At 35.5% G+C, this 18,093-nt stretch overlaps 1 protein-coding gene across 1 annotated transcript in view; it reads right to left on the reverse strand.

Moving 5' to 3' along the window:
- ATP8B4 (ATPase, class I, type 8B, member 4) overlaps positions 1–18,093 on the reverse strand; it is a gene marked incomplete at its 5' end in the record, with an annotated part of 144,480 nt that overhangs the window by 85,965 nt on the left and 40,422 nt on the right. The window contains one exon of the mRNA XM_008585632.1: positions 16,309–16,352. Coding sequence (XP_008583854.1) covers positions 16,309–16,352 — 44 coding nt within the window. The remainder of the gene's footprint in view (positions 1–16,308; positions 16,353–18,093) is intronic.

Here is an 18,093-nt window from a genome sequence, read left to right on the forward strand (position 1 = left end):
AGCTCACTTAATACTTGTAATTAATATTATCCAATGCAAAAATATTAACGTGTTTGATTATGGGGTACTTTCTCAGATCTCACTGGAGATATCACATAATATAATGGCACACATACCATAATACCATTCTAAATCCAGAAAATTCTAAATTCCTAAACACATCTGGCCCCCAAGTTTTGGGTAAGGAATTATAAACCTGCATTTATTTCAGGAGTGAGCCCACAGAAGGTTCTACTCTGAACACCTATGTATAACAGCTTATCAGCTGCAGAGCTCACACTACCTTTCCCAGGATTATTGTTAGAGTTTTTGTTAATTTTTGTAATTGATTCTAAAATTACAAGAGCAGATGCTATTATAACTACTTTTCAAAAGAGAAACAATGCTGTGGGCAATTTTAATTACCCATTCCAAGTCACAGAACTTGTTAATACCTGCAGTGTAGATCCCTTGTTCCTTGAGACCAGACTTATTCTCAAATTTATACTACTGAATAAAAATGATAAATATTTATAATTATCTTTACAATGGGCCAGACACCATGCTAACAGCTTTACATGAATTATTATATATGATCTTCCTAACAACCACGTGTAGTAGATTCTATTATTATCCCTACTTTACAGATGAGAATCTGAGCATTGTCAAGGCCCACCACATAGAAAGTGGCAGAGCCAGGACTCAAGCATAGCCCAAAATCCATGCTTTAAATACTTTGCCATCACAACTCGTTAATCTAATTTGTGATTATATCCCTGCCTGCTCACTAATTTAATAATGGCCACCATTTGTCAACTGTTTACAGTATACAAGCTTTTTTTCGTATATGATTCCTTTTAATATTCTCAATCAAAGCAATGCATGCAGATGGTTACAAAATCAAATAATACACCAAAGCTTATGTAGTAAAGAAATAGACCCTTTATTCCCCCACCCACTACCACCACAGCCCCAATCCTACTCCTCAGAGGAAAATGCTCTCAAACTTCTTCAGAAGGTACATCAGATAGTTGCCTTGAGAACTCTAAATTGTGCACTTAGACCACCTTTTTCTGGATTCGTAAGTATTAGACCTCGTCTACAAGCATCCTTTCGTACTGAGATGAGATTTAGGTCATTTATTCCACTTCTCCACTTTCCCTTCCCCTTCTAACAAACAGACATATCCGTATTTTTAATTTCCCTGCTGGTTACTTCTGTAACTTTTAGTAACATACAGAGGACTGTTTTGCTTTGTTTTATCAACTCTGTTCATCAACTCTGAACACTCCCTGACTGGTAAGATGAGGTTATCACCCACTCCTCATCTCCTCTTCATGCCTCCATTGTTTCTTCTTCCAACCTATCATTCATTTTTTTTCTATTTCACTGTAGAATTTAAAACATTGGTGTTCTGTTCTGTAGCCAAATTTAAATCTTGTTCACTGGTCTCAGGATTGATCCTAAAAGTTGAAAATCCAAAAATGGTAGATGGGTCTGTCTTTGAAATAATGTTCACTGCAGAGGCAAGAAGTGCAAGAAGGGCACTTTATTATACACATCTTCACGGTCTAGTCCACTCAAGGCTGATTGTTTGCCAGGTCTGCTACTCAGCTGCGTTTTGGGATTTCTTTAATTACTCTCCTGGGCTGGAGTCACTGTATCCTCATCCCATGCCAGTTCCTTTCTTAATTAACTCACATTTTGCTGTGGCAAATCTTCCAATTACTTCATAAGAAAAAAATCATGGGACATAAACGTCATTAGCCATTTTGCCTGAAAATGTCTTTATTCTGCCTTCACACTTGTCTCATGGTTTGACACGCTATAGAATATTAGATTGAGAACCAGTTGAAGGGCCCCCTCCACTGTCTTCTAGCACCCAGTGTTGCTAATAAGTCAGAAACCAGTCTGACTCACATTCTTTGGTTAGTGGCCTTCTTCTCTCCTCTAAAAGCTGTAAGCTGTAAGTTCCCCTCTTATATTTAGTGTCCTGCAATTTTACAGAAGATGGTCTTATTTCATTCATTGTCTCTGAGTTTTCANTACAAGCATCCTTTCGTACTGAGATGAGATTTAGGTCATTTATTCCACTTCTCCACTTTCCTTTCCCCTTCTAACAAACAGACATATCCGTATTTTTAATTTCCCTACTGGTTACTTCTGTAACTTTAAGTAACATACGGAGGACTGTTTTGCTTTGTTTTATCAACTCTGTTCATCAACTCTGAACACTCCCTGACTGGTAAGATGAGGTTATCACCCACTCCCCATCTCCTCTTCACGCATCCATTGTTTCTTCTTCCAACCTATCATTCATTTTTTTTCTATTTCACTGTAGAATTTAAAACATTGGTGTTCTGTTCTGTAGCCAAACTTAAATCTTGTTCACTGGTCTCAGGATTGATCCTAAAAGTTGAAAATCCAAAAATGGTAGATGGGTCTGTCTTTGAAATAATGTTCACCGCAGAGGCAAGAAGGGCACTTTATTATACACATCTTCACGGTCTAGTCCACTCAAGGCTGATTGTTTGCCAGGTCTGCTACTCAGCTGCGTTTTGGGATTTCTTTAATTACTCTCCTGGGCTGGAGTCACTGTATCCTCATCCCATGCCAGTTCCTTTCTTAATTAACTCACATTTTGCTGTGGCAAATCTTCCAATTACTTCATAGGAAAAAAATCATGGGACGTAAACGTCATTAGCCATTTTGCCTGAAAATGTCTTTATTCTGCCTTCACACTTGTCTCATGGTTTGACACACTATAGAATATTAGATTGAGAACCAGTTGAAGGGCTCCCTCCACTGTCTTCTAGCACCCAGTGTTGCTAATAAGTCAGAAACCAGTCTGACTCACATTCTTTGGTTAGTGGCCTACTTCTCTCCTCTAAAAGCTATAAGCTGTAAGTTCCCCTCTTATCTTTAGTGTCCTGCAATTTTACAGAAGATGGTCTTATTTCATTCATTGTCTCTGAGTTTTCAGAGGGTTTTTTCAGTTGGAAGACTCAGGAAAATTCTCTTCTGATATTTCTTCTATAATTTTTTCCTCTTCATTTTTTTCTGTTTTTTCTTTTTGGAAATCATCTTGCTAAATTTTGGATCTACCAGTGGACCCTCTATTTTATCTTCATTCTCCTATGTTCTGACTCTCTCCTTTCATTCTACTTTCTGGGAGAGTCCTTGGCTTACTCTTCCAACACTCCTATTGAACATTTTATTTTGTCACAATTTTTTTTTTTAATTTCCAGGAGATTTTTTTTCCTGGCTGTGTTCCTTCCAGAGTATCTTGTTCTTATATCATAAATGCCATAACTTCTCAAATGTCTGTGTTGGCGTTAGAGTTTTATCATTGTTGTTGGTATGTTCTATTCTATTTTTTAAATTATGTTAGGTCATATTGTTTCATGTATTTTGGCTCTAATCCCTCACGTTTTATCACAGAAATTTTCTCAGTGTGTGGTGACTTGTTATTGTCCATTCATCTATGTTTTTGAAAGGACATAAATTAAAAGTTGGAATTCCTTTATTACTACTTTGACTATCCAGATGATGTTTTCTTAACTATGGAGCCTGGGTCATAAAGGTCCAAGATTCATAAAGATTACAAATATTTCATCATCTCACTGTAATTTAAGTCTTTATCAAGAACTGAGGTATATTTTAGATATGAAAGTAAAAGTATTTTATGGCCTTATTTAAAGTGTATTTCGATTCCAAAGTTTTCATTTGGAGCTTTGATATTTTTGGTAACAAACATTTTCTTTGTTTGGCAGATTGAATTTTAGAAACTATATTAAACATATTGAGTGCCCACTATGTACCAGGCACTTTTCTAGGTGATGGGGATTCAGAAGTGAACAAGACAGAAAAAAATCCCTACCCTCAGGGAGCTTATGCCACCTTATGGTTTGACTTTTTTTTATACTAACTATTTAGATATTTGAAACAGAAAATATGTCATTTTATTCTTGTGAAAAGATAAAACATTTAAAAGGGATTATTTTAATAGTAACTCCAGTAATGAGCACACATATTGTTGAGAATTTCAAGACATGCCAACCATTCATTAACTCATATGCAATACAGCATTCTTTGAAATAGACACTCAACATTTACTCATCAAAGTTATTGTGCACCTACTATGGGCCAGGCAGTGTTCTAGGTGCTGGGGATAGAGTAGTAAACTACATTCCATTCCTGCCCTCCATGAAATTCAGTCTGTTTTGGTGAGGAACCAAAAAATGTCATTATATAATAAGTGCTGTGATGAAGTAAACACAATTGATCAGGGGGATGGGACAAGGGTACAGAGGTATCAAGGAAAGATCTCCAGACAAGTAGCATCTAAGTTGAGGCTGGAGAGATGAGCAGGAGTTAGCCAGACAGACAGCTGGGGCAAGATTGTTTTAGGGTAAGTGTTCAACATTTACAGAGTCCTATGTGAGAAAGTGAGTATGGTTCATTTGAAAAGACTTTAAGGAGTACAGTATGGCTGAAGCATGTGGGGCACATACCCAAAGATGAATCTGGAAAGACAGGAAGGGGCCAGGTTCTCAATGGCTTTGTCTGCCAGAAGCCAAACTCTTCCAGACAATTACTAAGGCTGCCTTTCCCCACTTCTGGATGACTTGCCTACTGCATTCTAAAACTATCTCTGAAATTACAAAAGCAGGCATTTGCAGGAAGGGCATTGATAGGTTAACAAATATTAATGAGACTTTTGATTTGCTCATCATAGCATAAAGACAGACTTCCTCCTTGTCTTGCTAGAAATCACCCCCAGAGAGAGAGAGACAATGGAAAACAAAAGACGAACTCCGTTTTTAGGGAAATGAGTAGAAACAAAACCCACACCTCCTTGAATTAGGTGTAACTGTAACCAAAGTGAAGAAGAAAGAATTATGGGTGGCAGTGAGGGATAGTTACAAGGGAGGAGTAATACAGGCGGGAGAGGGGGAAAGCTCAGGGTGGTCAAAGATCTCAGAAAAAAAGCCTCTAAAACAAAATCTTACAGGGAAGGAACACAGTCTTATTTGCAACAGTGGTAAAGGATGTGAACCAACTGGCAAAAGAGGTTCCTGGACCTACTTTGTTCCCAGAGGCAGAGAAGTCAAGGCTAAACAAGGAATTCCAGAGAGGAGCAGAATTTCCAGGAAGCATGCCTATTCTGGGTTAAGCAGAGAGAAAGAGCTGTGACGTATTGCCATAGGCTGGCACAAGGTAACAGCTGATCACACTCAACACAAAATCCTGAATCAGAAGAAAGACATTCCCCTCACTCTTCCCTCCCACATGAATCTCTTTTAATTACCTGATTGAAGAAAAATTCAGCTCCTTCAATAACGGATAACTTTTTAAAAATGCTTCTATAGGAGTGATATTGTAAAAAGAGTATGGAAAGTAAGGGAAAAATAAATATAATATGAAATACTCTCACTAGTTACCACAGAGCAGAAGAAAACTGTGACCAAACATTTTCTCATTAATTTTAAAAAGAAAAATTGAATGAAGCCATTAATCCTATGAAACAATAGCAAAAGGCAAAAACTCAGGGAGGAGGTGGTTAGAAAATAGGGGGAGAAGAAAGTAATCAGCAGTGTTGAAGAAAGAAGCAGGAAAAAAAAAATAGGACTGCCACAGAAACTAAGGTGAAATTGGAGAGAACACCTACAAGAAAAAGATACTGCAAAAAATTTTAAAGTAAAGTTGCAGCACACAAAAACGAATTGCATTTCTATACAATAACAGAGAGCATTCCAAAAGGGAAATTAAAAAAACAATCTCATTTACAATAGCATCAAAAAGAATAAAATACCAAGGAACAAACTTAACAAAGGAAGTGGAAGACTTGTTGTAAAGAATTTTTATAACTTTATGTTGCCTCAGTATCCATTTTGAACACAAATTTAACTTTTTCATACCAAAAGCAGGGCTCAATCACTCTTGACATAGTTTTCAGTTCTGCACCACAACCAAATGGCTCCAGTCAATGGCCAGACATAAGAACTTAGAGACATCTCTCCTGCCTAGCAAACTGCCTCCCGCCACACATGCTCTGTTCCCTTCCATATACTGCTAATGGCCACATGCATTTTTCTCTCTCTGCCTAGCTCTTTATTCTCACCTCAAGTGACCCAGGGATGGAAGACTGCCCTCCAGACTCTTTAAGTCCTCCTTGCCCAGGATTTTTAAGTAAAAATCTTTGAACTTGTTTCCTATTGTGGTGTTGTACTGAGTTTTTGCCTTTGTGATACTGTACTGAATTTTTGCCTTCCATCTGAAGAACTAGGGGTTGCCCCAGGCTGGGTTTACCCCAGAATACTGGAGAAAACAAAGCATGGGCCCCCAACACCAGAGCGATGGCCAGGCAGACATAAACTGGACACAAATCAGATAAGAGCCAAAAGGGCATCTGCCAGTATCAACAAGTTTCCCATATGAGAGACTCTCTGGACGACTAGGCATTAGGCTGTCTGCCAGGTAAAAGAAATAGTCATGAAAGGCACACTATAAACACACACATACAGCTTCCCTTTATTTTCCATTAGAGCAGGGTTGATAGCCACTCTGCTACTAGAACCCCAATCTAGTCTGGGGCTCTCAAAATACCTGTACACTAAAAACTAGGAAACATTGATGAAATGAATTAAAGAAAATACAAATAAATGAAAATGTATCCCATGGTCATGGGTTTGAAGACTTAATATTGTTAAAATGTCCATATTACCCAAAGTGATCTACAAATTCAGTGCAATATCTATTAAACTCACAGTGGCATTTTTTATAGAATCAGAAAAAACAATACTAAAATTTGTGTGGAATCACAAAGTACCCTGAATACCCAAAGCAATCTTGAGGAAGAACAAAGCTGGAGCCCTCACTCTAATTTCAAACATTTTACAAAGCTACTGTAATCAAAGCAGTATGATATTGGCATAAAGACAGATATATAAACCAATAGAACAGAATAGACAACCCAGACATAAACCCATACATGTACTGGCAAATAAATTTTGATAAGGGTGCCAAGGCTACAGAACAGGGAAAGTATATTCTCTTCAACAAACCCAGTTAGGAAAACTGGATATCCACACACAAAAGAATCACACTGGACTCTTACTTTATCTCATACACAAAAATCAATTCAAAATGGAGTAAATACTTGATCATAGGATCTAAAGTTATAAAACTCCTAGAAGAAGACATAGGAGAAAATCTTCATAACATTGGTGTTGGCAGTGATTTCTTGGTTATGATAACAAAAGCATAGGCAACAAAATCAAAAATAGGTAAGTGGGGCTAAATCATACTAAAAAGCCTCTGCACAGCGAAGGAAACAACCAATGTAGTGAAAAGCCAACCTGTGAAGTGCGAGAAAATATTTGCAAGCCATATATCTGATTAGGGATTAATAGCCAAAATATATAAGGAACTCCTATGCCTCAATAGAAAAAAGCACAAAAACAAAACAAAAAACCTTCAATTTAACAATGGGCAAAGGACTTGAATAGATATTTCTCCAAAGAAGACATACAAATGGCCAACATGTATATGAAAAATTTCTCAAAATCACTAATCATCAGGGAAATGCAAATCAAAACCACAATAAGGTATTATCTTACACATTAGGATAGCCATCATAAAAAAAACATAAATAACAAGTGTTGAGAATGTGAAGAGATTGAAATCCTGATGCACTGCTGGTGGAAATATAAAATGGTGTAGTCACTATGGAAAGCAGTATGGAGGTTCCTCAAAAAATTAAAAATAGAACTACCATATGATCCAGCAACTACCTTTCTCGGTATATATCCAAAAGAATTGACATTAGGATCTTGAAGAGATATTTGCACTCCCATGTTTACTGCAGCATTATTCACAATAGCCAAGAGGTGGAAACAACCTAAATATACATGGACAGATGAATGAATAAAGAAAATGTGGTACATACATTCAATGGAATATTATTTGGCCATAAAAATGGAAATCTTGGAGACTTCCAGTCAGGACGGCGGAATAGACGGTCCCCAGCATCACTCTCTCCCACAAATCAACCAATTTACACCAATAAAAAAGCAACAACAGCCAACGTGGGGATGCTAGAGCTCAAGGGAAGAGAAGGAGAGACCTATGGACTGTATGAAGGTGGGAGAAGCCATGATGAGACAAAGAAAAAACTGCTCTGACCATTTCAAGCCCTGGCCACTTCCAGGCTGGAGCTGCTGAGTGCTCAGAGTAGGAGCCAGCAAAAGCTGCAGCTGTGTCCTTCAGATGAAGTTGCTTGGAGACAACAGGGGAGAAGAGGGCCTTAGTGTCCCCCAGGCCAGCAAGACCACTAATAGGGTTCCCATGGACCCACACAGGAGTAAGGAGCCACAGCAACTGATAAAAAGGAGCCACTCAAAAGCCAGTGAGTCATCATAAGGGACCAGTGCACAGCCTGTCCCACAGGAAGTGTCTGCAGCACAGGTGGTGGGGGAGACAGGCCCACCAGGAAAACACTGGGACACAGCAAGGACAGCAGATCTGCACCCCAATTAGAGTAGGACCACTCAGAGAAGACTGGTCAGGAATATAGAACTGCATGGGGTGCAGTTTGATGAGAACACTCAGGCCTAGACCAGAGTTTCTACACAACCCAGGTGCACTGGATCTCTCAAGAGCCAGAAGTACCTATAAAGTCAACCATTAAAACCTGAACTGCACAAAAAGCTTTCACTAGGGAATCAGCAGCAAAGCGGCAATTTAACTCAACCACACAGTTCAAGTGCTGGTCCCCACAGAAAGTTCTCCCACTTTAGAAGTAAGCAAGGGACAACAAATTAGTTCCAGCACAGAGTTTAAGTGGTAGTAACAGCAAATAATCCAACACAACTGAAAGAAAAAACAAAGTATCCACAATCAGAGACAAAATTTCATATTAACTAGTAAAGATCTCATTTCACCAAACACCTATAACACCTAGAAGGACCAGAAATCCCCTGGGCTACCAAACCAGAAAGGAGGGGAAGGGTCAGGGGCCTCAGCAATGCCCCCCCCTGACACCCCCAACCAATCCTGAGGGCAGGATATGAGGGCCTCAGCCTCACCACCACAAAATGTGCAGCCAGCCCAGCGATGACCACTGAGCGGCCGCAGGAAGTGCCCTGGGCCCTCCTGAACTGGGGCAGTGGGGGGCATCAGGCCTTGGCCACAACCCCCCGACCCATGCAGGCAGCCCAGCGGTGACCACCAAGCTGCAGCAAGAAGGGCTCTGGGTTCCCAAGCTGGGATGGTGGTGGGCGAGGGCTTTTTACACCCCCCTGACATCTGCACCCAGCCCAGCAATGACCAAGCCACCACTAGAAGCCCCCTGGTCTTCTGTCCCATGGGAATGAGATGGGTACCAAAGGCCTCAATCCCACCCCTCCTCCTTCCTCCTTCTTCCATCCCATTTCCTTCCCCTTTCCCTTCTCCCTCTCCCTCCCAACTGCTCCACTAGAACATCCTAGAATGTAAGAAATAATATTAATAAAATTACATTTTTTTAAAAAAGAAAATAAATAAATAAATTGTTGTCATTCCTCTCCCTCTCAAGAAAGGAAATCTTGTCATGTGCTAAAACCTGGATGATTCTCAACACTATGCCAAGTGAAATATGCCAGTTACAGGTAGACAAACAATGATTCTATTTATATGAAATGTCTAAAGTAGTCAAACTCATAGAAACAGAAGGTAGAATGGTGGTTGCCCAGTGCCAGGAGAATGGGGATATGAGGATCTGCTATTTGATGGGTATAGAGTTTCAGTCATGCAAGATGAAAAAACTCTAGAGACCTACTGTGCAACATTGTTCTTATAGTAAACAATACTATACTCCACACTCAAAAAATTTGAGGGTAAAAAAATTTTTTTTAATGCACAGGCAACTAAAGGAAAAATAAGCAAATGGGATTATATCAAACTAAAAAGCTTCTGCACAGCAAAGGAAACAATCAACAGAGTGAAAAGACAACCAACAGAGTGGGAGAAAATATTTGCAAAATATACATTTGACAAAGGATTAACATCCAGAATATACAAGGAACTCAAACAACTTTACAGCAAAAAAACAAATAACCCAATTAAAAAATGGGCAAAGGAGCTGAATAGGCATTTCTCTAAGGAAGATATACTAATGGCCAACAGACACATGAAAAAATGCTCAGCCTCACTCAGCATCCAGGCAATGCAAATCAAAGCCACTTTGAGATATCATCTCACTCTAGTTAGGATGGCTAATATCCAAAAGACTGAGAATGGTAAATGCTGGAGAGGTTGCAGAGAAAGACAAACTCTCATACACTGTTGGTGGGACTGAAAAATGGTGCAGCCTTTATGGAAAATGGTATGGAGATTCCTCCAACAATTACAGATAGATCTATCATATGACCCAGCTATTCCACTGCTGGGAATATACCCAGAGGAATGGAAATCATCATGTTAAAGGGATACCTGTACTCCAATGTTTATTGCAGCTCTATTTACAATAGCCAAGAGTTGAAACTAGCCCAAATGTCCATCATCACATGAGTGAATAAGGAAACTGTGGTACATCTACACAATGGAATACTACTCTGCTATAAAAAAGAATGAAATACTACCATTCACAACAACATGCATGGACTTAGAGAACATTATATTAAGTGAAACAAGTCAGGCACAGAAAGAGAAATACCACATGTTCTCACTTATTTGTTGGAGCTAAAAATATATAAATAAATAAACACAAACAAATAAAGGGTGGGGAAGCAGACATGACAATCAGAATTCCTTGAACTTGTTAAGACAAGTGAACAGATATGATGTAATGGGGGGAAAGGGGAAAGAGGGATGGGAGAAAGAGGAATGTGTAAAGGGTCATGAAAATCAACTACAATATATATTGAGAAGTTAATATTAAAAAATAAATAAAAAATAAGGTCAAAAAAATTTTTAATGAAATAAATAGGGTTCAATAAAGACTAGAACAAAACAGTAGAAAATAATTTAACAGTAAATAAGATCCTTGATAATATACTGACTTCTGGAACACACAAAATGTATTTCTAAAAATTTATTACTCGAGTACTAGTCCCATAATAACGTCTTTGCAAAAACACTTGATGGAAAAATTAGTTTGGCATATGCTTTGTCTTGGAGACTATAGAATCATATCATTTTATATTATATCCAAATTTATGAGAAGACCTGTATAAAAGACACTCTATAACTTTTTGTTGGTTCCATAATCATAGAAACTTATTTAATCACAGATTGTTTTGTTCATGTAATAAATTTTGAGCACTACTGCATTACGGAAAAAAAAAAAAAAAAAAAAGAGTAACTTACAAGCAAGATCTAAAATACACAGTGCCTTAGACTTTCCTAAAACCCTTTACAGAAGAAACTGTGACCCAAAGAGGTTATAGCTAGTTGAACTGTCAATCAAATATAAAGTCAAGAGAGAGTTATCAACAGATACTTCTTATGAACCATTGTTGAAACTAGAGAAACTTCAGCTAAATAAAAGATAACTGAATAAACCATGAGAAAGAGACTAGTTAGTGGTGAACACCAAATGTCTGTAACTAAAGGACTAGATTTAAAACAAATAGAGAGATTAGGATGATGAAACAAAGTGTAAATATTACATACATTCATTATGTAGAAAAGACAGTTAAAAAAAATTGGGAGAAGATGCTGATTTTCTCATTTTCGTATTTGAAGGCTAGAAGATATCATTTAAAGCTCCAAACCAACTAAAAGAAATCTATATATATTTAAGACCAGAAGGTATCATTAAGAAAAATATTAGGAAAATATGAGGGAGAAGGAGAAATATAATAATTTTATCATTCTTCCTATTAGGAAATTAATTGACACTGCCTTAGGAAAAAACGAATTAAGAGTATTATATAAATCCTTAAAAGCATACAGTAGAAAAACAATAAAATACCTGCCTGAATATCACAAGAAAAGTGCACGTGCACACACACACAAAGAGTAAAATAGTCCATATAAGGGAAGAATTATTAAAAAATGTAAAGACAAAAATTAATAACCTAAAATATTATAACAGAACCAAGGCAAGATATAGTCCAATGTAAATGGGCCAAACTCACTTATTAAAAGATTGGAACTTAATGCAAAATCCAACCCCACACACTGCACAATAGACACACCTAAAACAAAGCAATTCAGAAACACTGAAAATAAAAGGTGGGCAAATGCAAATTTAAAAAATGAAGAATTATTATCTTAATATCAAATAAGATTGAATACAAGCCAAGAAGAATTAAATGAGTCAAAGAAGATCATTTTTAATGTTAAATTGTGTAATTCCTAATAAAAATATGACCACTACTACCATCAATTCACCAAAAAAATAGCATCAATACCCAACAAAACAAAGATTTCAAAATATATAAGAGCTATACAGAGAGAAAGATTATCAGAACACTTTAGTTACCTTCTTCAACCCAAACAGATAATATGGATAAAAGATAAATAAAGAATCTAAATTATATGACTAATAAGACAGAGCTAACAATACATAGCTAATTTATACCTTGACAACAGAAAACATGTACACTTTCTTTTTAAGGCCCTGGAAAATTGACAATTGACCTTATTAAGCCACAAAGAAAATCCCAGTAAATTCCAAAAAGTAGAAATAATAAATACCTTTTTTATTAAAAGTATAATAAAGTTAGGGGGAAAAAACCTGCCACCTGGAAATCTTTTAATTCTTCCTTAAAAACTCATGGTTCAAATTCAATAGTTAAATTTCAACTGAGGGTTCAAATTATATAACAGAAATAAAGATAAAATAATAATACAAAAATAAATAAAGTAGAGATAGTTTAATAAACTATATGCAAAATCTATGTAATAAAATTGGGAAGTTAATAGACTTAAATATTTATATTAAAAAACAGAAAAGAATATAAATAAATAAAGCATCTAAGTATAAAGTAAGGAAGAGAAAAACTATGCAAAATCTATGTAATAAAATTGGGAAGTTAATAGACTTAAATATTTATATTAAAAAACAGAAAAGAATATAAATAAATAAAGCATCTAAGTATAAAGTAAGGAAGAGAAAAACAAAAGAAATTTTAAAAATGAAAGAAGAAGGCGTTAATAAAGATAAAAGCAAAACTTACTGATCTGATTAAAACACAAGAAAAAAATAAGTAAATTCAACAGCTCTACTTTTTTGCTGGAGAAAAGGGTGACTTAACTACTTACTAATATAATCAAGACAAGAAAGAAAAAAGACAAATAAAACATAAAAAATAATAAAAAGAAGTAATTACAGGTAAAGAGAAAATTAAAAGAATTATAAGAACTTCTTTGCTAAGTTTTTTCTTTTTGTTTTTTGCAAATAAATCTGAAAATCTGGTTGAATTGAACAATATTCTAAGAAAATATAATTTTTCCAAAACATTTCAAAAGACATAGAGATGCTAACCAGATAACGACTGTAGAAAAGACTATAGAAAACATTATCAAAGAGCTACCAACCCAAACAGCACCAGGTCCACATGATTTTACAGTGAAATTTTATGAAACCTTTAAGGCACACATTACTTTTATGTTATATAAACTCTCCCACAGAGTACAAAAAGAAAGAAAGTTTTTTATTCTGTTTTTAAAGCAAATACAACATTGTTAGCAAACAAACATTACTGCAAAAAAGAACATTGCAGACCAATGTCTCTTACAAATATCAATGCATATATCTAAATAAAGCACAAGCAAACAGAATCTAGCAACTCATTGAGAAAAGTTTAACATGACATTTATTCCAGGAAAACATGGATGATATTGAATCTGTTAATTTAATTCATCATATTAATATACCCACGGAAGAAAAAACATTTTATTGTGCTCATAGGTGATAAAAGGCATTTGTCTAAATTCAGTATCCAATTTAAGCTTTAAATAAATAAATACACAAATAAGATTTTATATATGGAAATTATGTGTATAGAATAAACGGATCTTCCAAAAATATATCTATTTCAGTCCAAAGTCTTCATTATGTTTAATGGGGCAAATACTAGAAGCATATGCACTAATGACAGAAATAAAGATGTAAACAAGGACCACATTATTTTATATTATTCTAGAGGTACTAAGCAATGCAATAGATAGGAAAAAGAAATTAAAAGTAAAAACTTAGAATGAAGGAGTAAAATTCTATTTGCAGATGATGTGATTATACACTTGGAACCTCCCCAAAAAATAACTAAAAATTACTATAAATGATGAGATAATCCAGTAAGACAGTGGTATACAAAATAAATAAATTTATTGCTTTCATATTAAGAGGCATAATAGAGAGAAAAGCCCCAGTTAGAAACAACAAACAAAAAGATAAATAACATACCTAGGAATAAAATTAACAAAAAATATGCAAGGTATTTATGCAAAAAACCTGAAAATATTTCTGAGGGACACAAAATATAACTTAAGTAACTTAAAATACATGCTATGATATTGGATAAGAAGATTCAACATCATGAGGATATTAACTCTTCCTAAGATAATCAATAAATTTAGCACCATTTCAACAAAAATACCAAAGACAATCTGATTCTGAAATTCACGAGGAAAGCTAAATGGGCAAAACGGTTAAGAAAAATCTGGAAAAAAAAGAGCATTGAGATACGACTAACCCTACAAGATGTTAAAGCCTCAATAATTAAAACAGTACGGTACTGACATATGCATAGAAAGACAAAGGAACAGACCAAAAGTTCAGCAAAAGACCCAGTACCCACAAGGGTTTAGTATGCTATGAACGTAACATCTCAAATCAGTGAAAAAGAAGATGGCTTTTTAATAAATGGGTAAACTGAGTAGCCATCTGGAGAAAAATAAAGTTGGACTCATACATTACACCCTATACCAGGATAAGATCCAAATGGATCTAAGATTTAAATATAAAACATTAACTCTATAATGATGGTGTGCTTTATATCTGACACAAAACTAAAAAGTGATGTTTTTAAAAAGTGATAAACTTCAACTACATAAAAATAAGATATTTTTAAAATACCAGAAAAAAAATCATGGCGCAAATGACAAAGTGAGGAAAAAATACTTGAAACTCAATTTCACAGACAAAGACCTATTTTCCCAAATATATACAGAGTGACCATAAATTGATTTTTTAAATTAACAATTCAATAGAAAAAAAGGGTTAAAAAAATTATGAAAAGATGTCCAACTTCACTCATAATAAGAGGAATTAAAATTAGAACCATATTGATATATTTTCTTTTTACAAAGTCTTGTCAAAGATAGAAAACTTTTGTGTTGTTAGGGATGGGGAAAAGCAGACACTCTTATACTTGCTTGTTGGCATGGTAAATTGATATAAATTCTAAAGATGGCAATTTGCAATATTTATCAAATTACAAATGCAGGTAACTTTTGATTTTCCAGTTCCTTTTCTACAAACTAATTCTATACTCTCTTAACACATGAAAGAACATAGGTACCCAGTTATTTTTGCAGCATTTTCTTTGCTAGGAAAATATTGGAAACAACCTAAATGTACATTAATGTCTCTTTACATAAATTATGGAACATCAATATAACAGAGTACCATTTAGTCATTAAAAAGAATACGGCTACTGGTATATGGTAGTGCTAGGTATCTATAATTAATAATTTATTGTATGTTCCCCAAATGGCTAGAAAAGAGGAAACCAAATGTTCTCATGACAAAGAAACGATAGTTTTATAATGATGAATATGCTAATTACCCTGATTTGATCATCATACATTGTATACATGTATTAAAATATCACTCTGTATCCATAAATATGTACAATCAGTACATTTCGATTAAAAATAAATTTATTTAAGAATAAAAAAAGGATAAGGAAGTACTTTTTAAAATTGATCTAAAAGATCTTCAAGTATATTGTTGAGAAAGAAAGTTGAAGAACAGTATGTATATTGTGCCACCACCTATGTAAAAGATGGGGAAGTGTACAAGAGGTCTTCAAAAAGATCGTGGAAGGAATTGTATTATTTTCTAATTAATTTTTCCACAAGCTTTTTTTTAAGTACCCTCATATTTGCTTACATATGCATTACTATCTCTAAAAGAATTTTAAAACAGAGGGAACTCTGTGGTTGGGGGACCTGGATGAGAAGGAATTTTGGATGATATGTATCTATTTTTTTAATGTTATGCATTAAGTATCTCATCTGGTCATAGTGGAAATCAGGCCTCTAGGAGCTTACCATTTTTAAAAAGCACATAAATCTGAAATTAAAACTAAAAATAAAATTTTAGCTCTTTCACACCTTAGTTATTTCTGTCTTCTGACCCAGGTCATCATGTATTTCACCTGCCAAAACAAAACAAAAATTGAGAATTAAAAGCAAGTGAAATTGAAACTAGATTTAGATGTTTAGTTTTAAGGAATACACTTACTTATTAAAGCACCATCACTAGATAGGATTATGAATTCAAACATAGGAGTATTCTTAGAAGTGTTTCAATCTGTAACCTTAAACATGGCAATTAATGCAGAGAGACACTCACATTTGTCCAAGATAGAACTAAAGTGCAATCAATAGGCATTGAATATCAAAACAAAATATGAATCTGGCACTCATGTTTTTGTGTAAATTTTTTCATTCTGTTGTTGCATTATCTATGATGTATGCAAGAGGTAAATTTTTGTCTTCCACATTATTCTCACTGTTGGGGAATCCAAATGATATCCGAATATCAAAACAAAATATGAATCTGGCACTCATGTTTTTGTGTAAATTTTATCATTCTGTTGTTGCATTATCTATGATGTTTGCAAGAGGTAAATTTTTGTCTTCCACATTATTCTCACTGTTGGGGAATCCAAATGATATCCTAGCCAAACCAATTCAGCTTGGTCAGTACATCTTTGCCTATCTTGGTTTGGGCCAGATACATCTGTGTGATATCAAGGTCAAATTAGCACATAAACCTTAAACAATGTCAATGCCTTCTGCAGGCAGAGAACATAGCCACATATGTGCCAGAAGTTTAAAAATAACTTTTTTCTTAGTATAAAGCTAATATATGCTTAGTACAGATACATTGGAAAATACAGGACATTTACGGTAGAAAATAAAAATCACTAATAGTCCCATCACCCAGAGATAACCACTACCTGTATTTGTAGGGTTTGGGGGGCATTGACTATGTGTGTGTGTTTATACACATATATTCATTATGCTCATAAAGTTCTTGTTCCTGCTGTTTTATAATCACATAAGGTGTGACAATTTCTCCTATCACTAAAAGTCCTTTGTGAATCTTATTTTGAATGGTCATATAATAGCCAATGGTTACAGGTGTGGAATGATTTATTTTAGCTTTCCCCATTGTGGGGCATTTATGATTTTTCCAATTTGGGGTTGGCATTTGAAAGTTTAATACTATTTTCCAGGATTATATGTCTTGTAATAATAATAATAATGAGAGTTAACTGCATCAACCATGTGTCAGGCACTTACATTATCACTAGTCCTTATAACAACCTTGCAAGATGAAGATTTTCATTCCTGCTTTATGGCTAAGGGAACTGAAGGACAGAGTTCAAAATAACATGTCTACACTAAAACTAAAAAGTCAGCAGAGTGGGTTTTTGAAGCCAAGTCTATTTCTTTACTACAGAATGCTATGACCACAAAACACTTGGCAAACAGTTATTTGTTTCTCTGGGGCACAGGTCTGAACTGCGAATGCTGCGTAGCTGCTGTGTAGGAGTCCCTGAGCTAGTGAATGAACCTAGCCAAACACCTGGAATTTAAATCTCAATCTCACTGTGGTTACATTCTAGTCATTACCCCATATGCAGTAACTCTAATAAAATCATGGGGAAAAAATTGTGTTTTTTATCTTAGGTGGTCCCCCCAAAGAAAGCCCATTCACAGGTAAGAAAGTGAAGAAAAATTAAAATCTAAGAAGGTAATAGTTCTGATGGGCCGGCCCGGTGGCACACTGCTACAGTGTGCCACTTGGGAAGCGCGGCGGCGCTCCTGCCAAGGGTTCGGATCCCACGTGCAGACCGGCCGCTCACTGGCTGAGCGAGGAGCGGGGGC

The sequence above is a fragment of the Galeopterus variegatus genome, unplaced genomic scaffold (assembly GCF_000696425.1).
Source record: "Galeopterus variegatus unplaced genomic scaffold, G_variegatus-3.0.2 Scaffold3652, whole genome shotgun sequence".
Classification (NCBI taxonomy): Eukaryota; Metazoa; Chordata; class Mammalia; order Dermoptera; family Cynocephalidae; genus Galeopterus; species Galeopterus variegatus.